Source organism: Daphnia magna, linkage group LG4, assembly GCF_020631705.1.
Source record: "Daphnia magna isolate NIES linkage group LG4, ASM2063170v1.1, whole genome shotgun sequence".
In the NCBI taxonomy this organism is placed as follows: domain Eukaryota; kingdom Metazoa; phylum Arthropoda; class Branchiopoda; order Diplostraca; family Daphniidae; genus Daphnia; species Daphnia magna.
The window spans coordinates 3,781,234-3,808,820 of NC_059185.1; the positions used below are offsets into that span (position 1 = coordinate 3,781,234).

General features: G+C 40.9%; 5 protein-coding genes, 1 long non-coding RNA gene and 2 pseudogenes across 11 annotated transcripts in view; 4 read left to right on the forward strand and 4 right to left on the reverse strand.

Moving 5' to 3' along the window:
- Positions 1-22,353, reverse strand: LOC123466488. Its single transcript, XM_045172260.1, has 4 exons — positions 21,773-22,353; positions 21,458-21,618; positions 1,444-2,427; positions 1-1,380 (listed from the first exon to the last, which is right to left on the reverse strand). The coding sequence occupies exons 3-4, from the start codon at positions 2,389-2,391 to the stop codon at positions 250-252; spliced, it is 2,079 nt and encodes a 692-aa protein (XP_045028195.1). The 5' UTR covers positions 2,392-2,427; positions 21,458-21,618; positions 21,773-22,353; the 3' UTR covers positions 1-249.
- Positions 3,702-27,561, forward strand: LOC116920753 (cuticle protein 19.8). 4 transcript variants are annotated; one of them, XM_045172262.1, is made up of 4 exons: positions 3,715-4,587; positions 4,666-4,926; positions 4,988-5,372; positions 27,039-27,561. In XM_045172262.1, exons 1-4 carry the CDS (start codon positions 4,582-4,584, stop codon positions 27,443-27,445), a joined length of 1,059 nt encoding a protein of 352 aa, XP_045028197.1. In that variant the 5' UTR covers positions 3,715-4,581; the 3' UTR covers positions 27,446-27,561. The 4 variants fall into 4 exon arrangements, with proteins under 4 accessions (XP_032782756.2, XP_045028197.1, XP_045028198.1 ...); XM_045172263.1 differs by lacking the exons at positions 3,715-4,587; positions 4,666-4,926; positions 4,988-5,372 and adding exons at positions 26,062-26,080; positions 26,180-26,292; positions 26,371-26,622 and having other exon boundaries at positions 26,693-27,561; XM_032926865.2 differs by lacking the exon at positions 27,039-27,561 and having other exon boundaries at positions 3,702-4,587; positions 4,666-4,917; positions 4,988-5,895.
- Positions 6,886-7,679, reverse strand: LOC116929752 (annotated as a pseudogene).
- On the forward strand, positions 8,776-10,942 carry LOC123471228. Of its 2 annotated transcripts, XM_045172266.1 has the most exons (7): positions 8,777-8,985; positions 9,107-9,167; positions 9,207-9,265; positions 9,327-9,497; positions 9,557-9,685; positions 9,750-9,856; positions 9,941-10,942. In XM_045172266.1, the coding sequence occupies exons 2-6, from the start codon at positions 9,158-9,160 to the stop codon at positions 9,777-9,779; spliced, it is 399 nt and encodes a 132-aa protein (XP_045028201.1). In that variant the 5' UTR covers positions 8,777-8,985; positions 9,107-9,157; the 3' UTR covers positions 9,780-9,856; positions 9,941-10,942. The 2 variants fall into 2 exon arrangements, with proteins under 2 accessions (XP_045028203.1, XP_045028201.1); XM_045172268.1 differs by having other exon boundaries at positions 8,776-9,167.
- On the forward strand, positions 11,227-12,025 carry LOC123471227 (annotated as a pseudogene).
- LOC116920748 overlaps positions 12,725-27,587 on the reverse strand; it is an 18,592-nt gene continuing 3,729 nt past the window's right edge. The window contains exons 3-4 of one of the 2 annotated variants that reach the window (XM_045172250.1): positions 14,436-15,046; positions 12,725-14,372 (exon numbers count right to left, since the gene is read on the reverse strand). In XM_045172250.1, the coding sequence (XP_045028185.1) occupies positions 13,146-14,372; positions 14,436-15,046 (1,838 nt within the window). In that variant the 3' untranslated portion in view covers positions 12,725-13,145. Of the gene's footprint in view, positions 14,373-14,435; positions 15,047-22,539; positions 24,013-27,587 lie in introns of those variants that run through there. The other variant, XM_045172251.1, reaches the window with a different exon arrangement.
- Positions 15,866-17,603, forward strand: LOC123471224 (early nodulin-75-like). Its single transcript, XM_045172261.1, has 2 exons — positions 15,866-15,967; positions 16,044-17,603. The coding sequence occupies exon 2, from the start codon at positions 16,047-16,049 to the stop codon at positions 17,331-17,333; it is 1,287 nt and encodes a 428-aa protein (XP_045028196.1). The 5' UTR covers positions 15,866-15,967; positions 16,044-16,046; the 3' UTR covers positions 17,334-17,603.
- On the reverse strand, positions 25,017-25,551 carry LOC123471230. Its single transcript, XR_006645411.1, has 2 exons — positions 25,366-25,551; positions 25,017-25,295 (listed from the first exon to the last, which is right to left on the reverse strand). It is a non-coding gene; the product is annotated as an uncharacterized LOC123471230 (long non-coding RNA).

Genomic DNA, 27,587 nt, shown 5'->3' on the forward strand with positions numbered 1-27,587 from the left:
TTTGCTTTTGATAGGTGAATTTATTCAGTTATACATTTTAACCCTTTACCCTCTAAACCTCGACAAATAAAAAAAAAAAAAGGATATGAAATTTAAAAAATTTGGCAATCGCACGTGAAAGCCAACTTAATTTGCTGTGATAGCTAGCCAAATTTTTTTTTACTATAATAATTAAAGAAAATGATTAACGACAAAAAAAAATCTTCCCTGCTTCAGTATTTCTTGATAGAAGCATGTATGTCAATCTTACTATTTGAACTGCTTGGCTAAATCACCGCCGTCGGTAACGTCTTTCGTAAGTTCAGCCTTTCTCAACAGGTCTTCAAAACTTTTAATCCTTTCCAAGTAACCAGGTTTTTTTTCCTTGTTTTCGTTTTCAATCATCAAGTTAATATATTCGGGAGTGAAGAGGGGTTCACCTCGTAGTGCTATCTCCTTTAAAAGATTTGAGCAGCGACTGATCTCATCCATCGGTTTCATGATTTCGCATTTCAGTTGCTCCGCCTCTCCTTGCAAGGCATTCTTTAGTTCTTCAAAACTAAGCGTCTTTGCCATTGCGTCCTCGTACTTTTTGCGAATTTCATTGAGAGTGCGAGTCTCTTCTTCTTGAACGTATATCCACTTAGTGGGTTCGTTTGCGTGGTCTGTAGTTGCGCACTTTCCCGGGCAGACTTTGCACGCTAGAAAACTCGATTTTAATGATAAAAATGTTTCTAAACCCCAGAACACAGGGCAAAAGCCCGTCCACAGAACCGGGTTACAAGGATAATGGCACGTTACTTCGCACTTTGAGCAATTCAGGGCTGTGTGCATTTCAACCTCAATCCGTTTCTTCTTATGTACTTTCACCGTGAACTCAAAGTTCTTATTAGCGTTAACATGCTCTTTGTTCAAGGCGATGATCTCCTCTATCTTCCGCAGCTCTTCCATCTTCATCAAGTGCGCCTGGATGGTCACTGCTAGACCTTGAATAGTGATGCGTAGACTTTCACGGCTGTTCAGTACTTCTTTGGTGAGTTGGAGCGATTTGATCGGCATTTTGGACAACTCGGTAAAAAAGGATTGAAAATTTTGCATTGCGTTGTCCCATTCGATAGGAGACAAGCGATCACCTGGTGTTTGATTCGAGACGAAGACCCGACGGTTATTAAAACTCTGGTGACAGGGATCCTTGTTGGCATCCATTAGGCAAGGAAGCTTAGCCTCCTTAATGGCTGCTAAGACTGAAGGTAGCCCTCCATCAGCGAAAGTGACCAGGAAGCGAACATTTTCCCCAATATCTTTGCCGAAAATGGACAACACCGAATTGAAGATGTACGTCTGAGAATTCGTGAGGCGAGCCAGCGCAGACTGCACTACAAAACCAACAGCGTCTAATTCCTGTGCCAATAATGGAAGAATTATAAAAAAACATGACATTAAACAATAAATGAAACTCTATACTTGAATGCCATTTCTGTTTTCAAAGAATTGCTTGACGGCCGAAGTGATTTCTTGGTCGCGCTCGATACCTTCAGTATCTCCGAATCCAGGAGTGTCGACAATTGTCAGAGAATAAGGAACGCAGAAACCATTTCTGTAATGGATGTCGTACGCCGTCACCTCTCTGGTTTGGCTAAACGCTTGAGATGTCACGTCTTCATCGATAAGTATGAAACGAAAGGGATCGTCCCATTGAACACCCAATACATAATTAATCATGGCGTTGATCATGGTGGTCTTGCCTGAACCGGTGGCACCCATCAGAAGAATTGTTTTGCATGTCTTGCTTCCGGAAGGATCTGGCTCACCGAAGCTGAATCGCCTTACGATGGAAGATGCTCCGGAGAAAGTTGATGATCGATTCAATGGCAACACGTACAAGATCATGTCGTTAACTTTTTTCATATTGCTACATTGGTTTATAATTTCTATTGGTAGTCTGTTCTCGTCAGTGGTTGATGCAGTTTTGTGATCCAAATAATTCCTGCTGCTCATTGACCCTTGTGGGTTGCCTGGCGGTGTTGGTGGTGCGCATTCCGCTGCTGGTGTTGCGGGTGGTAAAACTGATACAACACAGAGCTCTGCTTTGAGCTTCCTGATCGCATTGGATGGAGCGTTAGTCACCAATACGTCTCCGTTTTCCAAGTCATCTTTGACATCATCCACGTTCAGTAGGTTGTTGGCGACTAGCACGTAAGAAAAGGCGTCCAGCCTATGTTTTTTCAAGATCATAATCACTTCAGACGACAGCAATTGAACTGCTAATTTGTTGAGGATGGAAATAGCGCTGGACGCATCAGAACTTGTATCTTTTGCAATGCGATAATAGATTCTGACTATTTCACTCAAGTTGGCCTGGGAATCTTTCATGAAGTCCTCTAGGCGCTGAACTTCCTTATCTACGTCCATTTTTCTTTTTAAATTTTTTTTTTACTTCAACCCAACCTGGAAATAGCCAAAAATGCACAGCTGTAACTTAAAAATACATAAATGACTTAGCTGTAACTGTCTTGGTAGATTACATCTCTTAGCCAAAACTGGATATGTAATGTTAATGTACTTTTAACCGTACCGTACGATAAACGACATTTTTTCTATTGCGAATCCTTTTGCTTATGGACAAAACTGAACTTTTATTTACATAGCCAGATCAGATATCACTGAGGTATGTGCTACTTGTTCTTAATGAATTTCCTGTACTGTATAGACCTTTTTAAGATTCCTCGGTGTAAGCAGAGCGAAAAGTCGTGCGGCTAGTCGACTAGTGCGCACCATGGCGGGGGATAGCCGTAACTAGCTGCAGACTTGGCTTGATTCTTCGAATCACCTTGTTGTTCGGCTCTATGTTACTGTAGTCTGGCACTCTGTGTTGTATGTCAAACCTATTGCGTTGATTTCTCGAAAAGTTAGGAAATGGTTAATGCCAAGTCTCTATGGGGGGAAGATACTTAGATGAAGATTTTCCACTTTTAAATAACTGTAGAGGTATTACGAGGGGATCGTGGCACTTCAGGAACTCTAGTGTTTTATAATACAAATCACGGTCCTCTTCAACTAAAGAAAGCACTAATTGAGACAACTGAAACTTGAAAACGGACATTTTTATCTTTTAATACACTAGCAGACTACAGTAACATAGAGCCGAACAAAAAGGTGATTCGAAGAATCAAGCCAAGTCTGCAGCTAGTTACGGCTATCCCCCGCCATGGTGCGCACTAGTCGACTAGCCGCACGACTTTTCGCTCTGCTTACACCGAGGAATCTTAAAAAGGTCTATAACAAGAAAAAGAGGCTAGGGATCAGTAGTAATTTGAACGATTAAAATGTTACTATTGACTGACCTGTTGAGTATGGTGAAAAACTAAGTGCAGTGTGCAGAAACTAATATGGTCGCACTGGCGAGAACGATATTATGCCTTCAAGCAACGAAGATTAAAGTCTAATATAGTGGATGAGAATATCCAAAGGTTACTGATATGATTTTTGTGGAGCTCTTTATCTTGATGATCTTTATCAAAAGTCGTATATTCGTGTGGTGATTGCACCCGTCACGTTGTAAACTGGGGTGTGAGTAGGCATAAGCTGTTCAAATAAAAAATGACGATAGGCTAACAATCATCGCGATTATAGAAGAAAATGCGTATTAAAAAAATCTAACTTAACGACTGTCAAACTGTGCTTACTAGACTATACATCAACTGAGTTTCTATCATTTTAAAACTTAGTAATGGGCACAGACTATGAGGGGGCGGACGGGCAAGGCAACGATAGGGTCGACGGGCAACTACAGCGGGCGTTTTGGCGGACAAAGAGTGCGTCGACGGGCAGAGAGGGTGTTGACGGACAGAGGCTGTGAGTGATGTGACGGGCAAAGGCAGCAAGTGGATCGACGGGCAGAAGCAAAGAGTGGGTCGACGGGCACCTACAGCGGTCGTTTTGGCAAGCAAAATAGGTTGACGTGCAGACTATGAGGAGGAGGACGGGCAACTAGGCGGACACCTTTGCGGATAGAGACAGTGAATGGGTCGACGGGCATAAAATGGGAACGCAGAAAGCTTAAAGAGTAGACGGGCAAAAATTAACCGTTAACAGTTTGGCAGAATTAAATGGCGAAAAAAGCGTTAAAAATACGCTAGCGCCACCTATCTCCCGGCCCTGGACGGGCCCAAAGTTACTAGTCTATTCATAGATAAACAAAGAAGGCGACTTTCACTTTTTTTTTTCTAAGTCTCTAGTGATTGGATAATAAGCTACTGATATAATAAGTACTTCTGTTATTCGCGATAGGTTGCGCACAAGAGGAAGACATTTGCCAACCTATTCCCATAAAGTGAAACATCTCTTTGAAATGAACCGAAAAGGATTGAGAAATTCGACGCTTTGCATAAAGATGGTAATAGAAAGCCACCAGCTTTTGCGTGCCTTGAGTTAAATTGCAAAGTTTGACAATGCCCGGCACCCCACACATGCAATTTTGATTTCCGGCCTTCAGGAATCATACAGAATTAAATTCAAAAAACGACTGCCAATATAAAATGAAACAGACAGTCGAAGAAAATCAGTTGACGAGCTCATCCTTTCGAGAACACATCCACAAACATGAACGTAAGTCCTCCAATGTCCAAACTATTCTATCTTTAAAACTAAAATCTCCTTTGCATCAATTGAAATTGTGGACCATAGGTCTTCATCTTCACGGTGTTATGCTCGATGACATCAATAGCGATCGGTCAAGATGACACAACTTGGCAGGAACCTGTTTCGGGACGTGATTCAAAGGTCGAATACGGTCCCGCACCTGTTAGGGCTCCACCTTCTGAACCCATCGTTGTCACCATTCCCACCACTGCCAAAGCCACTGCTACCGCATATTCTGCTGCCCTAGTTCAATCTGCCTCAGCAGGGCCAGTCAAGTTCCCGGAGCAGACATCAGCAGTACATTCTGTAAATTAATTTTTTTTTAAATTCAACAGGGTAAAGAATCTAATTGATTTTTGGTTTGAAGCCAAAGCCCTTAATGCCTTACAGCTTTGAATATGGAGTGAATGATGACGCGATCGGCTTGGACTTCGGACACAAGGAGAGCAGTGACGGTGCAATCGTCACGGGGACGTATTACGTTTTACTGCCCGACGGACGTATGGAAACAGTCAATTACAAAGCTGATGGCAATGGATACGTGGCAGAAGTTTCCTATGAAGGAGAGGCCAAATATGAAGCTGTCCAAACTCAGCAATCGGGTGGAATTAAATCAGGTACTTCCGGACAGTTGCAAGCTTCGTCCAACTCCGGTGCTTTATCAACACCTGGTTCATCCAATCTTCCTCCACCACCGCCTTTCATCCCTAGTGGTGCACCTAAAGAACCTACACCGCCTTTCATCCCTAGTGGTGCACCTAAAGAACCCACACCGCCAGCCACTGTTCCAGTAAAAGCTCCACAAGTATCCGTTCCAGTTTGGCCGGCTGTTAAACCGTCGGTGATCCCTAAGGCTCCTGTTGTTGGCCCTACTCCTTCTGTTGTTCCTGCCACTCCTGCTTTTGTTAATGCCCCTCCTCCTGTTCCAGTGTATGGTCCGGATCCAGCTTCAAACTGGGCACCGGGTCCGTCTCAATTATCCCAAGCCCCGGCCGTTCAAATTCCTGGAACTCCATCGGGATTCACTCGTTCACCAGTCCATGCCATATCTTACGGTCAAGGTGCTCCTCCATCTGCAATTCCAGCGTATCCGGTTGGACCAATTCCGTTGACTCAGAGAAACACCCCTAAGCCGCCGTCTAATCCCTATTCCATTTGAACAGTTTAACTTGGTATGAGAGTATACCATTTATGTCAACGTCAAGCCCTTTTCACAGAAACGGAATATGGAACCATGCTTTTAAATAAGATTTAAATATAAATATAAAATGACAATATCTGTGTTTGGCAACTTTGATCTGTGGTAACGCTGCGCTGCTAACGAGTTTCTTCTTTGTAATTCGTCGACCATTACTCTACAATTTATGGAAGACTTTTGCAAATTATTTCCGAATGCAGTGATTTAGCGTGATGTTCTCTATTTCTCACGTTCACGCAAGGCTTTTTGGCTTCATTTTATTAAAAAACTTCACGACATTGATTGACCAAAAGAAAGTCTGATGAAACTTTCAGCATTGTCTGCTGTAAGTGAGACCTGTCTCTCGCGGGGGTAGACAAAAAAATGAGTTGCACTCGGCCAATTTAACCAAAGGGAAAATTTTCTCCACAAAACTGGGGAAAGGGTCAGAAAGGAATTGCAAAATTACCCAAAGAGGGGACAACATGTTTAGACTTGCCCATTTCCGCGAGACGGGCCCGACCTTGGAGACCGTCACTGCTACATCCCAGCGGGACTATTCCGGCCCTCTGATTGGCTCTCTCCACCCCCTTCCATGTATATCTGCTCTCCGCTCCCACATTTTCCTGGTGCGCACAATGTGGTTTTTCCGTTGGGCTGCAGCTTTTAGTCCGAGAGCCTGCGACGGTTAGGGGTAATTTTTTTAACAAAAGGCAGACCACCAAAAATATTTAAGTTAAGGTATTTTATCGGCAGAAATGCAAGTCTGCCGTGCCGCAGAGGGTTCCCCTGGGCGGTACCGACTCCCGAAGTCGGCGGGAAATGCCCAAGTTGGGCAAAATTTCAAGAGGGATAAGATTTTCACTAAAAAAAAGAGCGTGAAAAGTTATACCCAAACCGCTCAGACCAGACGAAAAAATCGGGTTCTAAATACCGACCAGACGCAGGTGTGTAACGGTTTCCCCCCTGTCAAATTCCTTTATGAATAGTGGCAACGTCGCATTGACGGCGGCAAATTCAAAAATTTCATGTTATTTTTTGACAATTCGAACGATTATTGATAAAAAATACTAACAAATACTAAAATATCTTGGTGTAAGACAATCTGGGTTTGTATTTCATGATTAGCATAAACAGTTGGCATTTAATTGCACAAAACATTAATAAATTATTAATTATTATTAATTTTCGAAAGCTGAATCGTCATCGAAGTCATTATCATTTTCGCAGTGAAATCAATTTGTTTAGCTACACTCCTATCTTTAAGGATCTTTCTGAGGATGGATGGCACTGGCACATGAATTCTTGTTCCAATCGGTGTACCTGGATTTTTAAATGAGCTTGAACATTTTTATGTCTTATAAATATGACTAAAGGACAATACCATTATCTTTAATCAAAACTATGTTGTTGCTGTCAAATTTTGGAACCAATGGTGCTTGCTTCTGCTTCACACCAACAATAACAGCCTTTTTCTTTTGGCCCTTGATAGCCACCAGAACCTTATCTCCTACAAAAAAGAATTCAATTAATAGTAGGCGAATAAAAACTATAAAACATAGTGTTCATACCAATAGTCCCAATGCCAGTTTTGTTATAGACGTGAAAGCATTTTGGAGGCCTGCCTTCAAGCATAGCTTCCTTGCCAATAGTGCTATTATCTAGGCTACCACACGAAGTCTCGTGAGTAATTGGATTTGGTTTAGGGGTTGACACTGGTGAAACGACCTAGAAAAAGGAACTGAAAACTGTAAAATCCGTGCTAAATTCTGCATCTGGAAAGTCATTTTTCCCCTAAAGTAGCATAAACGAGGCGGTCTGAATGTTTCCAGCATACATGCTGTCTACTGTATCTATCATCTAGCCTAGCGCCTCAAAAGATTCACGTTGCCTGATTCCCGTCCAATATCCAAAAACTTAACTTCATTCTTCATGTGATGATATAAATAATGAGACGTATTTAATAAGAAATCCTATGGAAACAATGAAAACTACCATTTTGTTTTTGTTATTTTCAGTTTCCAGGATTTCTTTTACTGGTTTATGATTTTCAGTTCTCAGACAACAAGGCGAATGGCGTATTATTGTACACTGTTTAGCGTGGTACTATTTAGTTTATTCGTTTTCTGTTCAAACGTTTTCGATTGACATACGTACACACACGAAAAATGTACGAATTTCTTTTGTTTATTGTTACTGTGGCTTTCTTAATGTACAAGTTCGTCGAACAAGGTGGATACAAAAAATGTGGACCATCTGGGAAAAGTGTATTGATCACTGGTTGTGACTCTGGCATATAGGACTATCGATGGCCATCACTGCTGAAAAGTTGTGCTTTCACGTCATAGCTACTTGCTTGGATCTCAAAGGATATGGGGCTAACTACATGCAACAAAATAATCCAAATATTTTCCTCGTTCAGATTGATGTTACCAAGCCAGCCGAGATTGAAAATGTTCTGCAAACAGTTAATGAAAATCTACAGAATACCCAAACAGCTCTATGGGCTCTCATAACACGAAATAACATGAAATTTGACACAGTAACAATAAACAAAAGAAATTCGTACATTTTTCGTGTGTGTACGTACACTCTCAGTTTTCAGGGGATATTCTAATCTTATACGTTGGTTATCCGAGATTCGAATACCTCTTAGCTAGAATAGGTCTGGTAGATGGTCTTACCTATTCTAAATCTTCGACTATCTATAAGACAATCCTTATTCGAAATAGAATACCCTTCGTACTTCCGGGTATTCGAAGATCGAGTTTGAATAAAACGCCCCCTCCGTATTCGAATTCGAATACCAGGTATTCGAATTTTTGCATCAGCGTCAGTAAACGTTGCCATCCAAGAGATATTTATCAATAAAAATCATTTAAAAATACAGAATACTGGATAGAAATCCCACAAATAATTCTTAGACACCGGGATTTGAATTAATATAACAGATTTAGCAATATTGAAACAATAAATATTTTTTGTCAAATCTAATTTGAAATATGGCAAACATCCAGCATGCAAAAAAAGTTAATGACGGTCGTCAGTGCAGACAATTTTGACAGTTATGTGATTGAGGGCTTTAATGGAATCTAAAACTTGTATCTCAACTTTATCTGCAGAAGACCTGCGGTTGCATCTCCTGTCGACTAACAAACTGCCGGCTGGAATTCCAGAAAAATTGCTAGGTAATATCTATGTAGTAGGAATCTATTTTAAGTTGAACATTTTCTGTGCTGTGTGTTTGTTGGTTGGTGAGACCCTTTTCCAAAATGTCCATTGATTCTTTTAAATGCTTTTTATGTTCAGTTATAGTTAAAGGCAATTATTCTCAACTGACAAGTCACTTGAAACTTTTTCATGGCTTCCTTCCTCCCTCCAATCCAAAAAAAACCGCGTGTCACGAAACGGCCTCATGTAAAGAAAAATGCCGACTACATCTTCAATGAAGCCGAATGCCAGTTTAAGGTTTATTTTTTAAATAACATTCAATCCACAATAAAAGCTTTAACTTTGTTTATATTTACAGGTTGAATGGTTGAAGAGTCATCCGCCTGGAGGAGATAATGACACAGTCATCATTGAGTACAGCAAGGCGACTTTTGGGTATCGCCAAAAAGAAATCAAACAAACTCTGACTGAACCTGGTCTCATCATGAAAGAATATCCCCGCTTCAAGGACTTCCAAAATGGATCTCTGGTAATGTGCTACAGCAATACGTTCGAGATGTTTCAGCTAACTTATTTTTATTCCTAAAGTTTCAGGTAGAATTTCAATTACTCTATCCCGATGCCAAGAACTTCGAAAAAGTCTTTAAAGAAAAATTCTTATTTAAAATATTGGCTCTGGCTAATAAAAAAACATTGACATTCCTGACTGCCCTGACGGTAAGTTGATTATAGTCTACTTTTCGAGTTAATTTGTCATTTTTCACGAAATACCTTTTAACAGAATGTCTTAAGGCCGTTTTCGTGTTACTAAAGCTGACTCCAAGCATCGTTAAACTCCGAAAAGTTAATTTTCGTTTGATTACGGAACGACTGATAGTCTTTTTAAAGGCAATTTTCTTTTCAGTTTAAAAGTTTACTCTTTTTCGTCTTTATTTATAACTATAGCAATTTTTTATTGTGTTGTGTTTACAGGATAATGCTGACTTGATTCAATTAAGCGAAACGCGAGACCCTCATTTGAAGCAGCCATTCATCTGCTGCATGGGAACGATGGAAACTCCTACAAACTTCTGGATTGTTATCGATCGTGATATAATACTGTGTGGTAACGACTTTGCAACTGCTTTCGTTAACTTGTTTTGCTCGTTTTATGCATTTAATTTAAATTTCCCTCAGTATTTTGAATCATTTTATGGATTTTTTTGAGGAATGCGTTTTCGATATTAAAATTCCTTCTCCCTCAGTAACAGCCTTTAGAGCATCCCTAGAATGTTTAAGAGACCTACAAGGCTAAATTGCAATGCTAACACAATCGAGCTTAAAAGTGAATGGCGCCCACTTTTATAAAAGTGGGCGCTTTCAAGCTTATAAGCTTGATTGTGTCATCATGTGCAATGATGTTTATTTTTAAGTTGAGGTGTTCCAAAAATGCAAATACTGTTGTCTTATTTTGTTCTCCTGTTCTTTATAATAACAAACTGGGTTTTTTATGATAAAAAATTTGTTGTATTTGTATAAATGTTGTCTTGCACCGTTGTAGTATGCTCCTTCCCATATACGTACACACACGAAAAATGTACGAATTTCTTTTGTTTATTGTTACTGTGTCAAATTTCATGTTATTTCGTGTTATGAGAGCCCATAGAGCTGTTTGGGTATTCTGTAGATTTTCATTAACTGTTTGCAGAACATTTTCAATCTCGGCTGGCTTGGTAACATCAATCTGAACGAGGAAAATATTTGGATTATTTTGTTGCATGTAGTTAGCCCCATATCCTTTGAGATCCAAGCAAGTAGCTATGACGTGAAAGCACAACTTTTCAGCAGTGATGGCCATCGATAGTCCTATATGCCAGAGTCACAACCAGTGATCAATACACTTTTCCCAGATGGTCCACATTTTTTGTATCCACCTTGTTCGACGAACTTGTACATTAAGAAAGCCACAGTAACAATAAACAAAAGAAATTCGTACATTTTTCGTGTGTGTACGTATGTCAATCGAAAACGTTTGAACAGAAAACGAATAAACTAAATAGTACCACGCTAAACAGTGTACAATAATACGCCATTCGCCTTGTTGTCTGAGAACTGAAAATCATAAACCAGTAAAAGAAATCCTGGAAACTGAAAATAACAAAAACAAAATGGTAGTTTTCATTGTTTCCATAGGATTTCTTATTAAATACGTCTCATTATTTATATCATCACATGAAGAATGAAGTTAAGTTTTTGGATATTGGACGGGAATCAGGCAACGTGAATCTTTTGAGGCGCTAGGCTAGATGATAGATACAGTAGACAGCATGTATGCTGGAAACATTCAGACCGCCTCGTTTATGCTACTTTAGGGGAAAAATGACTTTCCAGATGCAGAATTTAGCACGGATTTTACAGTTTTCAGTTCCTTTTTCTAGGTCGTTTCACCAGTGTCAACCCCTAAACCAAATCCAATTACTCACGAGACTTCGTGTGGTAGCCTAGATAATAGCACTATTGGCAAGGAAGCTATGCTTGAAGGCAGGCCTCCAAAATGCTTTCACGTCTATAACAAAACTGGCATTGGGACTATTGGTATGAACACTATGTTTTATAGTTTTTATTCGCCTACTATTAATTGAATTCTTTTTTGTAGGAGATAAGGTTCTGGTGGCTATCAAGGGCCAAAAGAAAAAGGCTGTTATTGTTGGTGTGAAGCAGAAGCAAGCACCATTGGTTCCAAAATTTGACAGCAACAACATAGTTTTGATTAAAGATAATGGTATTGTCCTTTAGTCATATTTATAAGACATAAAAATGTTCAAGCTCATTTAAAAATCCAGGTACACCGATTGGAACAAGAATTCATGTGCCAGTGCCATCCATCCTCAGAAAGATCCTTAAAGATAGGAGTGTAGCTAAACAAATTGATTTCACTGCGAAAATGATAATGACTTCGATGACGATTCAGCTTTCGAAAATTAATAATAATTAATAATTTATTAATGTTTTGTGCAATTAAATGCCAACTGTTTATGCTAATCATGAAATACAAACCCAGATTGTCTTACACCAAGATATTTTAGTATTTGTTAGTATTTTTTATCAATAATCGTTCGAATTGTCAAAAAATAACATGAAATTTTTGAATTTGCCGCCGTCAATGCGACGTTGCCACTATTCATAAAGGAATTTGACAGGGGGGAAACCGTTACACACCTGCGTCTGGTCGGTATTTAGAACCCGATTTTTTCGTCTGGTCTGAGCGGTTTGGGTATAACTTTTCACGCTCTTTTTTTTAGTGAAAATCTTATCCCTCTTGAAATTTTGCCCAACTTGGGCATTTCCCGCCGACTTCGGGAGTCGGTACCGCCCAGGGGAACCCTCTGCGGCACGGCAGACTTGCATTTCTGCCGATAAAATACCTTAACTTAAATATTTTTGGCGGTCTGCCTTTTGTTAAAAAAATTACCCCTAACCGTCGCAGGCTCTCGGTCTATTTTATTTGTTTGTGTTTTTTTTGTGTATTTTTATTATTTACATTTATTGTTTACTCTTTATTAAGCATTACAAAAAAATACAAATAAAATTTTTTTCCTTACATTAATTGTTGTTTTTCTTTCATTTTATGTAATAGATTGAATTAAGTACCGCTGTGTTTTCTTAAATTAGTATAAATTGTCACCCATGGGTACTTGGGTTGGTTTGCGGGCCGGGGAAAAATGGTTCCAAAACCCGATTTTGAATTGATCGGGAAAACTATAAGTCCTGTGTGAGTACTGCTCTTATTACGGTGTAATTAAAAAATCCGATTTTCAAATCCCAATCAGGTGCAATGTATTACAATGACATCACATTGGCCCCTTCTAAACCTATTTTCACAGTCCAAATTTTAACAAGCCTTTTCATAATCCGTATCACACTTGCTATTTTTAAAGAAATGGAAAAGTTAAACGAGTATTTAGCAATCACACTAGAGACCATTGATGAAATTATTCAGTTCTACATTAAAAACCCACCCTGCCCACTCACAATTAAAAAAAAACATTAAAAAGAAAGGCGGAAAGCAATAAATTTTAAAATTTTGCAAGTGCACTTCAAAGCCAATTTGCTGTGATAATTCAATTTTCTCACATTTGCTTAATAACAAAAGAAATCCTCTTTGCTATAGTATTCCTTGGCAGATCTGTATGTCAACTTACTTTTTGAACTGCTTGGCTAAATCACCGCCGTCGGTAACGTCTTTCGTAAGTTCAGCCTTTTTCAACAGGTCTTTAAAACTTTTAATCCTTTCCAAGTACCCAGGTTTTTTTTCCTTGGTTTCGTTTTCAATCATCAAGTTAATATTTTCGGGAGTGGAGAGGGGATCACCTCGCAGTGCTATCTTCTTTAAAAGGTTTGCGCAGCGAGTGATCTCATCCATCGCTTTAATGATTTCAAATTTCAGTTGCTCCGCCTCTCCTTGCATGGCATTATTCAGTTCTTCCGCACTAAGCGTCTTTGCCATTGCGTCGTCGTACTTCTTGCGAATGTCATAGAGAGTGCGAGTCTCGTCTTCTTGAACGTACGTCCACCTAGTGAGTTCGTTTGAGTGGTCTTCAGTTGCGCACTTTACCGGGCAGACCTTGCATGCGCGACCAGTCGATAATAGAGACGCTGTGGTATTTACCGTTGTATCAAATATAGTATTTAAAATTGTAGTGTGGTTGGACATTAAGGTATTGGTCAAATCGCTCATAGTAGGGAAGATTTTTTCTGATCGCCAGAATGCAGGGCAAAAACCCATCCACAAATTCGGATTGCAAGGATAATGGCACGTTACTTCGCACTTTGAGCAATTCAGTGCTGTCTGGTTAGTATCGACCTCAATCCGCTTCTTCTTGGGTACTTCCACCGTGATCTCAAAGTTCTTATTAGCGTTAACTTGGTCTTTGTGCAAGGCGATGATCTCCTCTATCTTCCGCAGCTCTTCCATCTTCATCAAGTGCGCCTGGATGGTCGCTTCTAGACCTTGAATAGAGATGTGTAGACTTTTACGGCTGTTCAGTACTTCTTTGGTGAGTTGGAGCGATTTGATCGGCATTTTGGACAACTCAACAAAAAAAGAATGAAAATTTTGCATTGCGTTGTCCCATTCGATGGGAGACAAGCGATCACCTGGTGTTTGATTCGAGACGAAGACCGCACGGTTATTGAAACTCTGGTGACAGGGATCCTTGTTGGGATCCATTAGGCAAGGAAGCTTAGCCTCCTTAATAGCTGCTAAGACTGAAGGTCGCCCTCCATCAGCGAAAGTGACCAGGAAGCGAACATTTTCCCCAATATCTTTGCCGAAAATGGACAACACAGAATTGAAGATGTACGTCTGAGAGCTCGTGAGGCGAGGCAGTGAAGATTGTACGGTAAAACCAACAGCGTCTAATTCCTGTGCCAATAATGAAGGAATAATAAAAAAACATGACATGAAACAATAAATGAAACTCTATACTTGAATGCCATCTCTGTTTTCAAAGAATTGCTTGACGGCCGAAGTGATTTCTTGATCGCGCTCGATTCCTTCAGTATCTCCGAATCCCGGAGTGTCGACAATTGTCAGAGAATAAGGAATGCGGAAACCATTTCTGTAATGAATGTCGTACGCCGTCACCTCTCTGGTTTGGCTAAACGCTTGAGATGTCTCCTTTTCTTCGACAAGTATGAAACGAAAGGGATCGTCCCATCGAACACCCAATACATAATTAATCATGGCGTTGATCATGGTGGTCTTGCCTGAACTGGTGGCGCCCATCAGAAGAATAGTTTTGCATGTTTTGTTCGCTAAAGCGCTGGGCTCACCGAAGGAGAACCGCTGGATGATGGAGGCTGCTCCCGAGAAAGGTGATGTTGCTGTCAATGGTAACTTGTAAAAACTCATGCCATTCAAATTTCTCATATCCGTGCATTGGTTTTTTATTTCCACCGCTACCCTGTTCTCGTCCCTGTGGGATGCAGCTTGATCCACAGAACTGCTACTGCGCATCGTTATTTGCAGCTTGTCTAACGGGGCTGATAATGCCTGTGCGGCCGTTTGTGTGGCGGGTGCGGCCGTTGGTATTGCGCTTGCTGGCGTGACACCGAGCTCTGCTTTGAGCTTCCTGATTGCGTTAGCTGGAGCGTTAGTGATCAATACGTCTCCGTTTTCCAAGTCATCTTTGACATCATCTAGATTTAGCAAGTTGTTGGCGACTAGTATATAACTAAAGGCGTCCAATCGGTGTTTTTTCAAAATGCTGGTTACTTCGGGAGACAGCAAGTGAACGGCTAATTTGTTCAGGATGGGCACAGCGCTGGACGCAGCGGAACTTGCATCTTTTGCAATGCAATAATAGATTCTGATTATTTCACTCATGTTAGCTTGCGAGTCTTTGCTGAGGCTCTCTAGTCGCTGTACTTCCTTGTCTACGTCCATTTCTGATCTAAACGAAAACCGAAAATAGTTTTTAAAAAAGACTGTTATACAGCGATAAGTTCGCCTATATAGTTAGGTTATACATCTCTTAGAGGAACTGCTTACAATTCAAGCGCTAGGGTGACATGCTTTTCATGAACGCAGCTGGCGAGTCCCAACAGCTTTCACGACAAAGAAAGTTTTGTCGCTAGAGTTTGTCCGATCTTGCAATAAGTATTGTTTGCACGAATATAGCTATTTACGTTTTGACGACAAATAATGCTTGTCATTTGCTAATTTTTTGAGCTACAGTTGAGATTTATTCTGCAAACACCAGATGTGTTTGTTTTTTTAATGCTTTTATTTACTGTACATCAACCATCCGAAGGCATTTGCCTTGCACATGTTTTAATAACCACTAGTTTAAATAACGAATTTAATAATGAAAACTTAAGCCTAAAAAAAGGGTGAGTGTCGCGCGCGCAATATTTTTCATATTGGTCGTCATCGTAGTGGTGAGTGAAGTAGCTGCTAGAAGAGCTGCAACGAGACAAGCGTCACCTGACGAATACCAGCCTGAATCAAAGGCTTACGTGAGTACCTATACACTCATTTTATTTGATTTTTTCAAATTTCAATAACCAAAGATAATCTACTCATTGATTACAGGGAATGCCTTACAATTTTGGCTATTCGGTTTACCATCCTCCATCTTACAATGACTACGGTCATCAAGAGACGAGCGATGGTAAACGAGTTGATGGCGAGTATCGCGTCGCACTTCCCGACGGCCGCACGCAAATCGTGACTTATTATGTCGAAGGTAACAGTGGTTTCCAAGCCAAGGTCCGTTACGAACCTACCGTAAATGGGCCACCAGCCACACTCTATGAAGGGCCCGAATCTCATCACGAAGTCAGACGACCAGTTTACGAACCCGTACATGAACCGAGAAGACCGCATTACCCTCCACCTTACGAGCCGGCTCACGAGCCACGAAGACCTCTTTATCCTCCACCCCAAGAATCTCTTTACCGTCCAAAAGAGCCTGAGTATCCACCTGCACATTTACATAAGAAGCCCTTTTACGTAGAAACGCCAACGGAATCGAGTGAAGCTCCTGTTGATGAAGAAGAACCTTCCATTTCCACCGTTTCTCCACCGGTGATCGATGAACCAAAATCCGAACCGGAACCAATTAGCGAAGGTCGTCGGCCTCACGATGGCTATTCGGAAAACCCTTCTACTAAACCTTATGCCAGACGTCCGAACGATTATCCGCCCAGACCCAACCCATATCCACAGGGCTACGTTCCTTACGCTCAACGTGAACACCCGCAACCTCACGATGGCTATTCTCCCAAGTTGTACAAACAATTTCAAGGAGACTACGGTAGGAGAGTCCAGCCTCATGACGGCTATTCTCCTAAACCTAACAATGAGCGTAAGGAAGAATACACGCCTAATCTACCTCATGATGGCTACTCTCCCAAGCTGTACAACGAGCCGAAAGAAGCCTATCCTACTAATCCTTACAAACCTCTTCCGCCCAGGATTGCTGAAGATCATCCTCCTCGTCGTTTACCTCACAGCGGTTACACGAAGTCAAATGACGTTAGTGAAGAGCAACGTCCTGATTTGGAGAGGCAGCCAACGAGACCGTCCCATCCGCGTTACCACGATGGTTACAGCGAACGACATCCTCACCGAGAGTTGAAGCAAAGTGTTGAAGTGGGAGAGAGAAAACCTCATACGGGTTATCCCGACAATAGCGTGACTGAAGCCGGTCGTACTACCAGCCAGAAACGAAGACGTAGCCCATCATCCAGGAAAGTACGTCAACGTTACGTGCAAACCAATTTGCGTAGAGTCAAAGATGTTAGAGATAGGCAACCAAGTCAGCGTCGATTGGTCCGAATGGCAGTACAACCATATCACGCTGCGATGACTAGACAGTAATAAAGAGTTTTGTTTTTCCAGTTCCAGTTACACCAGACGGAGGTGCAGGACACCGACACTGGTCTTTTTTTTTCGTTTTCTAAATATTTCATTGAAGTTTCAACATTTTTCTACAGTTCCAGTTTACTTTCGTGTTACGATTTATCCTGTTGACAGTATATTATAGTAACTGTGTTAAAGCACTATTGTTTCTTAGCAATGTTTTATTTTGGTTGAATGAATTTTCTAAATGCACGTGCACCTCTCAATCAATACATTTTTCACTGCAAACTCTCGTCGTATTTGTTTATCTCCTGTGGTTTAAAAATAATTGTGGCAGCCTTTTGTATATTGCCCATTTTTGCGTCAACTTACAAAAAGAAAGTTGCGTTTCAAAAGAATTTTAATTTGTCTTCCTACAATCAATAGCTCAGATGTCATATGTTAATATGTCTGCGGCAGGTTTAGAACCTGATAAAGCTCCAAGGAACTTTATGGACGATAGAACATGGGAATGTACAAACTTTCCATGCTGTAAATTTCTCCAAACAAAACCATACAGTTGCTCCAGATGCTGGTTCGATTAAAGAAAATCGTTGTGATGTTTTTTTTTGTTTTTTAATGTTTCCTTTTCAGCAAGGGTTGCTATGTTATAGTCTGTTGTTTTACGAACCATCAAAAATTAAAATAGTGAAAATAGAAAATGCCGGAACTAGTTGATTTCCAGCCAGAACGGACAAATTTGCCAAAGGGAAAGCGCACCGTTAAAACGCTTTAAATGCAAACTAATTGCCATATTTCATCAGTTTTCTATCTTTCAAACATAGACCACAACGCGTGGAAATAATTCATAGGTTCTAATCGTAATAGAATGTTGGATTATCACTAACTGTTCACAATTTGCCTAAATAGTTTCTGAAGCGTGAAAACTTATGCTCTATTCCACTTTCCCGCGGCAGTGAATAATAACGATTAATTTGTATCTTGCAAAGTATAACATTTCGAGAATAGTATAGGTCAGTTTATTTCGCGATTTCTTAGTCGACTGCTCTTATTACGGTGTAATTGAAAAATCCGATTTCCAAATCCCAATCAGGTGCAATGTATTACAATGACATCACATTGGCCTCTTCTAAACCTATTTCACAGTCCGAATTTCAACAAAGCTTTTCATAATCCGTATCACACTTGCTATTTTTAAAGAAATGGAAAAGATAAACGAGTATTTAGCAATCACACTAGAAGCCATCGATGAAATTATTCAGCTCTACATTTAACACCCACACTGCCCACTCACAATTCAAAAAAAACATAAAAAATAAAGGCGGAAAGCAATACATTTTTAAATTTTGCAAGCGCACTATACGATAACTCAATTTTCTCACATTGGCTTAATAACAAAAGAAATCCTCTTTGCTTTAGTATTTCTTGGAAGGTCTGTATGTCAATCTTACTTTTTGAACTTCTTGGCTAAATCACCGCCGTCGGTAACGTCTTTCGTAAGTTCAGCCTTTTTCAACAAGTCTTTAAAACTTTTAATCCTTTCCAAGTACCCAGGTTTTTTTTCCTTGGTTTCGTTTTCAATCATCAAGTTAATATACTCGGGAGTGGAGAGGGATCACCTCGCAGTGCTATCTTCTTTAAAAGGTTTGCACAGCGAGTGATCTCATCCATCGCTTTAATGATTTCAAATTTCAGTTGCTCCGCCTCTCCTTGCAAAGCATTCTTCTGTTCTTCCGCACTAAGCGTCTTTGCCATTGCGTCGTCGTACTTCTTGCGAATGTCATAGAGAGTCCGAGTCTCGTCTTCTTGAACGTACATCCACCTAGTGTGTTCGTTTGAGTGGTCTTCAGTTGCGCACTTTCCCGGGCAGACCTTGCACGCGCGACCACTCGAAAATAGAGAGGTTGCGGTATTTACCGCAGTATCCAATATAGTATTGAAAATAGTAGTGTAGTTGGAAGACATCAAGGTAGTGACATTGTTTGTCAAATCGCACGTTACTTCGCACTTTGAGCAATTCAGTGCTGTCTGGTTATTATCGACCTCAATCCGCTTCTTCTCGGGAACTTTCACCGTGATTTCAAAGTTCTTATTAGCGTTAACATGCTCTTTGTTCAAGGCGATGATCTCCTCTATCTTCCGCAGCTTTTCCATCTTCATCAAGTGCGCCTGGATAGTCGCTTCTAGACCTTGAATAGTGATGTGTAGACTTTCACGGCTGTTCAGTACTTCTTTGGTGAGTTGGAGCGATTTGATCGGCATTTTGGACAACTCGGCAAAAAACGAATGAAAATTTTGCATTGCGTTGTCCCATTCGATAGGAGACAAGCGATCACCTGGTGTTTGATTCGAGACGAAAACCGCACGTGTTGAAACGCGGGTGACACGGATCTCCCTTGTCATCCATTTGGCAAGGAAGGTTAGCTATCTTAATAGCTGCTAAGACAGGAGGTTGCCTTGCAAAAGTGACCAGGAAGCGAACATTTTCTCCGATATCTTTGCCGAAAACATTACATGAAACTCTATACTTGAATGCCATTTCTGTTTTCAAAGAATTGCTTGACGGCCGAAGTGATTTCTTGATCGCGCTCGATTCCTTCGATATCACCGAATCCCGGAGTGTCGACAATTGTCAGAGAATAAGGAATGCGGAAACCATTTCTGTAATGATGTCGTACGCCGTCACCTCTCTGGTTTGGCTAAACGCTTGAAATGTCTCCTTTTCTTCGATAAGTATGAAACGAAAGGGATCGTCCCATCGAACACCCAGTACGTAGTTGATCATAGCGTTGATCATGGTGGTCTTGCCTGAACCAGTGGCGCCCATCAGAAGAATAGTTTTGCATGTTTTGTCCGCTAAAGCGCTGGGCTCACCGGAATAGAGAATCGCCGGACGATGGTTTATATCTATATATCGGTATTTCACCAGTTTATTTCTATTTCTGAGCCATGCATCAGCACAACGAGCAGGTTCGTTCTAACGGTGACAGAATGTCGCGTGGAATGTTATTTTTAGATTTCTCAGTCGAACTGTTATTGCGATGTCATTGAAAAGCTCTATTTCCAAATCATAATGTAATTGTCAATATTTTGTATTGCAATGACACAAAGGCTTCTATGTCCTAAACGGATTCTACATTCGATATTCAACAAGCTCTTTCGCAATCCGTAGCAAACTATATAGACAAGGAGTGATCTTCAAAACAGTTCAATTTACGGTTTATGTCCCATGATTAGAAAATATTTTCGTTTCCACTTGAGCTTCAACCTTTCCGGCTGCTCCTGTGTTTCGAGAACTCGTTGACAGCTACAGCGATGTGCCACATGGAAGTATATACAGAACATTTTCAAAAGAAAGTCAGCAGAGTGATGGATTAATTGTGTTGCTCATTGAGTCTATGTCTCGGGCATTACTTCGTAATAAACTCATCAAGGAGCTCGCGTCCAGCTGCATCGCTTTTACTCCTACAGTAATTTTGATACGGTCCAGCCGTTTCCAGCAGAGCTGCAATCTCGGCTAGAGTTGTTGATACCTCTTCCGTCCAAAATTCTTCCCTGCATTTAATCAAAATTTTATTTAACCTTGCTCTGAAAACAAAACACTGCGGTCCTCCTGGAAGGACAGTGAGGGTAAAATTTACCATTAGACGAATGGTAGCTAAATGATTACGTATAATTAAAATAGATTATTTACCTCGTGATTTCAGCAAAAGGAACAACGATATTGGCATACTCATCGTATACGTGTCGATTGCCAGTGCCCCAAAATGAGCCTAGCCTTTCACAGTAGAACTTTAAAATGTTCCAAACGTTATTGTTAGTTTGTGAGGGGAAAACATTTAATTCTCCATAGCATACATGAACTAAAGCTTGATGAAGTTCAGCTGATTTTGTGGGACGAATGAAAACATGGCTGGCTAATCCATACGACGAGAGTGCTATAACTCCATTTGAGCATAACATTCGATTAGCCTCTTGAAAATAAGCTGGGAGATCGAACCAGTGAGCTGCCGTGGACGCGTAGTAGTGTGCTTCCTGCTGTTGCTGGAATACTTTCAGCCGTACAATTTCTAGATGACACCGCACGCAAGTTAAGAGAATTTTAGGAACAATTGTGCTGATAGTAATCAAAAACGTATTACCGAAACTCGACATTGACGGGATGAACGAGGGCATTTGCCACTTGAATCTGAGCACTGCTGACATCTGTAGCCAACACTTTGTGAAAATGATGGGCAAACGGTGTGCTACATTGGCCGTTGCCGCACCCCACGTCAACACAAAGATCCAGCTGGCCTTCATACTATAGTCGAATAAGTCACTAATCATTAAATTTACTGTATAGATAATACGTATCAGTGGGGACAAACATGGAAAGGGGTCACTGGATGTTGTTTAGTATGTATTTACCTACGATCTAATATCGCTAGAATAAATAAAATGTAATGCGGACTGACCTTCTCTTTCAAATAGGCCACGATTCTTTCAGTGAGTTGCTCAGGTGGGCGTGGTCTGAATGTGGCATAATTCTTTGCGTGTTGAACTCCTTCGAAAAATCTTTCGGTTGCCATCCAGGAACAATTTTTCATCCACTTTAGATAGCCATGACTTCTATTGACACACTAGATATCGTCTAGTGTCAAGTTCTAGATAATTATTGCTATACCACACGTCATTTACTGTGTTATCACGAAAAGACGAACGAAACGCAAAAACATGTTTTGTTGTGTTTAACCTTGGACTTCCCCGTTCTAAAGTTTGGACACGACACCCATACGCAATCGACTAAACTGGCAAGAATCAGTTATAGCTTTCGACATCAGCTGATTTATAAAATGGCCGTAATCAAGCATGTTGAGAGTTTTCAAATGAAATTGAATCCGGAATTATGCGAAAACGTAAAAGGGAACAGGGGGCATATCCACCTGCCCTGGCAACGTTTTACCTGGTCATAAAAAGGGGGGCATCAAATTCTAATACACGGGTGATATAACCCCAGTTCCAGGACCTCACATTTAAAACAAATCTGTCTTTGATATAATTGACTTCTAAATCAAAAAGGAAAGCTACCGTATCTTCTAAATGTGGAGTCCACTTGAAAACACGCCAGCGGCCAGCAACTTTCTAGACAGTCATTGTGTTTTAATGACAGTTTCTTTTTTATGTTGTATAGTTGCTCAACCAACACCAAGTTAGCATGACTCAAAAATAATGCAACAAAAAATTTGCTTTTGATAGGTGAATTTATTCAGTTATACATTTTAACCCTTTACCCTCTAAATCTCGACAAATAAAAAAAAAAAAGGATATGAAATTTAAAAAATTTTGCAATCGCACGTGAAAGCCAACTTAATTTGCTGTGATAGCTAGCCAAATTTTTTTTTTGACTATAATAATTAAAGAAAATGATTAACGACAAAAAAAAATCTTCCCTGCTTCAGTATTTCTTGGTAGAAGCATGTATGTCAATCTTACTATTTGAACTGCTTGGCCAAATAAACACCGTCGGTAACGTCTTTTGTAAGTTTAGCCTTTTTCAATAAGTCTTTCAAAACTTTAATCCTTTCCCAGTGCCCAGGTTTTTTTCCTTTTTTTCGTTTTCAATCATCAGGTTAATATATTCGGGAGTGGAGAGGGGATCACCTCGCAGTGCTATCTTCTTTAAAAGATTTGAGCAGCGAGTGATCTCATCCATCGCTTTAATGATTTCGAATTTCAGTTGCTCCGCCTCTCCTTGCAAGGCATTCTTCAGTTCTTCCGCACTAAGCGTCTTTGCCATTGCGTCGTCGTACTTTTTGCGAATGTCATAGAGAGTGCGAGTCTCGTCTTCTTGAACGTACATCCAACTAGTGTGTTCGTTTGAGTGGTCTTCAGTTGCGCACTTTCCCGGGCAGACCTTGCACGCGCGACCAGTCGATAATAGAGAGGTTGCGGTATTTACCGTTGTTTCTAATATAGTATTGAAAATACTTGTTTCGTTGGACGTTAAGGTATTGGTCAAATCGTTCAGAGTAGGGAAGATTTTTTCTGATTGCCAGAATGCAGGGCAAAAACCCGTCCACAAATTCGGGTCACAAGGATAATGGCACGTTACTTCGCACTTTGAGCAATTCAGGGCTGTCTGATACATTTCAACCTCAACCGATTTCTTCTTGGGTACTTTCACAGTGATCTCAAAGTTCTTATTAGCGTTCACGTGGTCTTTGTGCAAGGCGATGATTTCCTCGATCTTTTGCAATTCTTCCATTTTCATGAAGTGCGCTTGAATGGTGGTTTCTAGGCCCTGAATAGTGATGTGTAGACATTCTCGGCTATTCAGTACTTCTTTGGTGAGTTGGAGCGATTTGATCGGCATTTTGGACAACTCAACAAAAAACGATCGAAAATTTTGCATTGCGTTGTCCCATTCGATGGGAGACAACCGATCACCAGGTACCTGATTTGAGGCGTAGACTACACCGTTGTTGAAACTCTGGTGACACGGCTCTCCCTCGTCATCCATTTGGCAAGGAAGGTTAGCTATCTTAATAGCTGCTAAGACAGGAGGTTGCCTTCCATCAGCAAAAGTGACCAGGAAGCGAACATTTTCTCCGATATCTTTGCCGAAAATGGACAACACCGAATTGAAGATGTACGTCTGAGAGCTCGTGAGGCGAGGCAGCGCAGACTGCACTACAAAACCAACAGCGTCTAATTCCTGTGCCAATAATGGAAGAATTATAAAAAAACATGACATTAAACAATAAATGAAACTCTATACTTGAATGCCATCTCTGTTTTCAAAGAATTGCTTGACGGCCGAAGTGATTTCTTGGTCGCGCTCGATACCTTCAGTATCTCCGAATCCCGGAGTGTCGACAATTGTCAGAGAATAAGGAACGCGGAAACCATTTCTGTAATGGATGTCGTACGCCGTCACCTCTCTGGTTTGGCTAAACGCTTGAGATGTCACGTCTTTATCGATAAGTATGAAACGAAAGGGATCGTCCCATCGAACACCCAATACATAATTGATCATGGCGTTGATCATGGTGGTCTTGCCTGAACCAGGTGGCGCCCATCAGAAGAATAGTTTTGCATGTTTTGCTTCGCGGAAGGCTCTGGGCTCACCGAAGGAGAACCGCCTTACGATGGAAGCTGCTCCGGAGAAAGTGTGTTGATCGATTCAATGGTAACTTGTACAAAATCATGCCATTCCCCTTTTACCTCCCTGTGTGATGCAAGACCGATCCAAAGAATTACTGCTGCGCATCGTCAATTGACCGCTTGTCGAACGGGGCTAATAATGCCTGTGCGGTCGTTGGTGGTGCGGCGTTCCGCTGCTGGTGTTGCGGGCGGAAAATCTGATACATGACACCGAGCTCTGCTTTGAGCTTCCTGATGGCGTTGGCTGGAGCGTTAGTCATCAATACGTCTCCGTTTTCCAAGTCATCTTTGACATCATCTAGGTCCAGCAAGTTGTTGGCGACTAGTATATAACTAAAGGCGTCCAATCGGTGTTCTTTCAAAATGCTGGTTACTTCGGGAGACAGCAATTGAACGGCTAATTTGTTGAGGATGGGCACAGCGCTGGACGCATCAGAACTTGTATCTTTTGCAATGCGATAATAGATTCTGACTATTTCACTCAAGTTGGCCTGGGAATCTTTCATGAAGCCCTTTAGGCGCTGAACTTCCTTATCTACGTCCATTTTTCTTTTTAAATTTTTTTTTACTTCAACCCAACCTGGAAATAGCCAAAAATGCGCAGCTGTAACTTAAAAATACATAAATGACTTAGCTGTAACTGTCTTGGTAGATTACATCTCTTAGCCAAAACTGGATATGTAATGTTAATGTACTTTTAACCGTACCGTACGATAAACGACATTTTTTCTATTGTGAACCCTTTTGCTTATGTACAAAACTTAACTTTTATTTACATAGCCAGATCAGATATCACTGAGGTATGTGCTACCTGTTCTTAATGAATTTCCTGTACTGTATAACAAGAAAAAGAGGCTAGGGATCAGTAATACTTTGAACGATTAAAATGTTACTATTGACTGACCTGTTGAGTATGGTGAAAAATTAAGGTTAGTTTGCAGAAACTAATATGGTCGCACTAGCGAGAACGATATTATGCCTTCAAGCAACGAAGATTAAAGTCTAATATAGTGGATGATAATATCCAAAGGCTATTGAAATGATTTTTGTGGAGCTCTTTATCTTGATGATCTTTATCAAAAGTCGTATATTCGTGTGGTGATTGCGCCCGTCACGTTGTGAGCTGGGGTGTGAGTAGGCATAAGCTGTTCAAATAAAAAATGACGATAGGCTAACAATCATCGCGATTATAGAAGAAAATGCGTATTTAAAAAAATCTAACGTAACGACTGTCAAACTGTGCTCACTAGACTATACATCAACTGAGTTTCTATCATTTTGAAACTTAGTAATGGGCCGGAAACTAAGAGAAAGCCGAATTTTCCATAGCGGCAATAGCCCTTCGAGTTTTCTCCCTGTTGCGTGCTAGCCTATTGACGGATGGGCATTTGTTTATTTCAAAGATCTATTCATAGATAAACAAAGAAAGCGACTTTCACTTTTTTTTTTCTAAGTCTCTAGTGATTGGATAATAAGCTACTGATATAATAAGTACTTCTGTTATTCGCGATAGTTTGCGCACAAGAGGAAGACATTTGTCAACCTATTCCCATAAAGTGAAACATCTCTTTGAAATGAACCGAAAAGGATTGAGAAATTCGACGCTTTGCATAAAGATGGTAATAGAAAGCCACCAGTTTTTGCGTGCATTGAGTTAAATTGCAAAGTTTGACAATGTCCGGCACCCCACACATGCAATTTTGATTTCCGGCCTTCAGGAATCATACAGAATTAAATTCAAAAAACGACTGCCAATATAAAATGAAACAGACAGTCGAAGAAAATCAGTTGACGAGCTCATCCTTTCGAGAACACATCCACAAACATGAACGTAAGTCCTCCAATGTCCAAACTATTCCATCTTTAAAACTAAAATCTCCTTTGCATCAATTGAAATTGTGGACCATAGGTCTTCATCTTCACGGTGTTATGCTCGATGACATCAATAGCGATCGGTCAAGATGACTCAGTTTGGCAGGAACCTGTTTCGGGACGTGATTCAAAGGTCGAATATGGTCCCGCACCTGTTAGGGCTCCACCTTCTGAACCCATCGTTGTCACCATTCCCACCACTGTCAAAGCCACTGCTACTGCATATTCTGCTGCCCTAGTTCAATCTGCCTCAGCAGGGCCAGTCAAGTTCCCGGAGCAGACATCAGCAGTAAATTCTTTAAATTAATTTTTTTTTAAATTCAACAGGGTAAAGACTTTAATTGATTTTTGGTTTGAAGCCAAAGCCCTTAATGCCTTACAGCTTCGAATATGGAGTGAATGATGACGCGATCGGCTTGGATTTCGGACACAAGGAGAGCAGTGACGGTGCAATCGTCACGGGGACGTATTACGTTTTACTGCCCGACGGACGTATGGAAACAGTCAATTACAAAGCTGATGGCAATGGATACGTGGCAGAAGTTTCCTATGAAGGAGAGGCCAAATATGATGCTGTCCAAACTCAGCAATCGGGTGGAATTACATCAGGTACTTCCGGACAGTTGCAAGCTTCGTCCAATTCCGGTGCTTTATCAACACCTGGTTCATCCAATCGTCCTCCACCACCGCCTTTCATCCCTAGTGGTGCACCTAAAGAACCCACACCGCCAGCCACTGTTCCAGTAAAAGCTCCACAAGTATCCGTTCCAGTTTGGCCGGCTGTTAAACCGCCGGTGATCCCTAAGGCTCCTGTTGTTGGCCCTACTCCTTCTGTTGTTCCTGCCACTCCTGCTTTTGTTAATGCCCCTCCTCCTGTTCCAGTGTATGGTCCGGATCCAGCTTCAAACTGGGCACCGGGTTCGTCTCAATTATCCCAAGCCCCAGCCGTACAAATTCCTGGAACTCCAGCGGGATTCACTCGTTCACCAGTCCAGGCCATATCTTACGGTCAAGCTGCTCCTCCATCTGCAATTCCAGCGTATCCGGTTGGACCAATTCCGTTGACTCAGAGAAACACCCCTAAGCCGCCGTCTAATCCCTATTCCATTTGAACAGTTTAACTTGGTATGAGAGTATACCATTTATGTCAACGTCAAGCCCTTTTCACAGAAACGGAATATGGCACCATGCTTTTAAATAAGATTTAAATATAAATATAAAATGACAATATCTGTGTTTTTGTCAACTTTAATC

Bases quoted from the DNA above. Each gene is read 5' to 3' on its own strand.
- LOC123466488 (XM_045172260.1), bottom strand. From the start codon at position 2,391: ATGGACGTAGATAAGGAAGTTCAGCGCCTAGAGGACTTCATGAAAGAT. The intron at 1,381-1,443 runs GTATAGAGTTTC...TTATTGGCACAG, and splicing joins AAAACAGAAATGGCATTCAA to GAATTAGACGCTGTTGGTTT.
- LOC116920753 (XM_045172262.1), top strand. The intron at 4,927-4,987 runs GTAAATTAATTT...TTTGGTTTGAAG, and splicing joins AGACATCAGCAGTACATTCT to CCAAAGCCCTTAATGCCTTA. The intron at 5,373-27,038 runs GTGCACCTAAAG...TCATCCCTAGTG, and splicing joins ACCGCCTTTCATCCCTAGTG to GTGCACCTAAAGAACCCACA.
- LOC123471228 (XM_045172268.1), top strand. The intron at 9,266-9,326 runs GTTTATTTTTTA...TTATATTTACAG, and splicing joins AAGCCGAATGCCAGTTTAAG to GTTGAATGGTTGAAGAGTCA. The intron at 9,686-9,749 runs GTAAGTTGATTA...ACCTTTTAACAG, and splicing joins CATTCCTGACTGCCCTGACG to AATGTCTTAAGGCCGTTTTC.
- LOC123471224 (XM_045172261.1), top strand. From the start codon at position 16,047: ATGCCTTACAATTTTGGCTATTCGGTTTACCATCCTCCATCTTACAAT.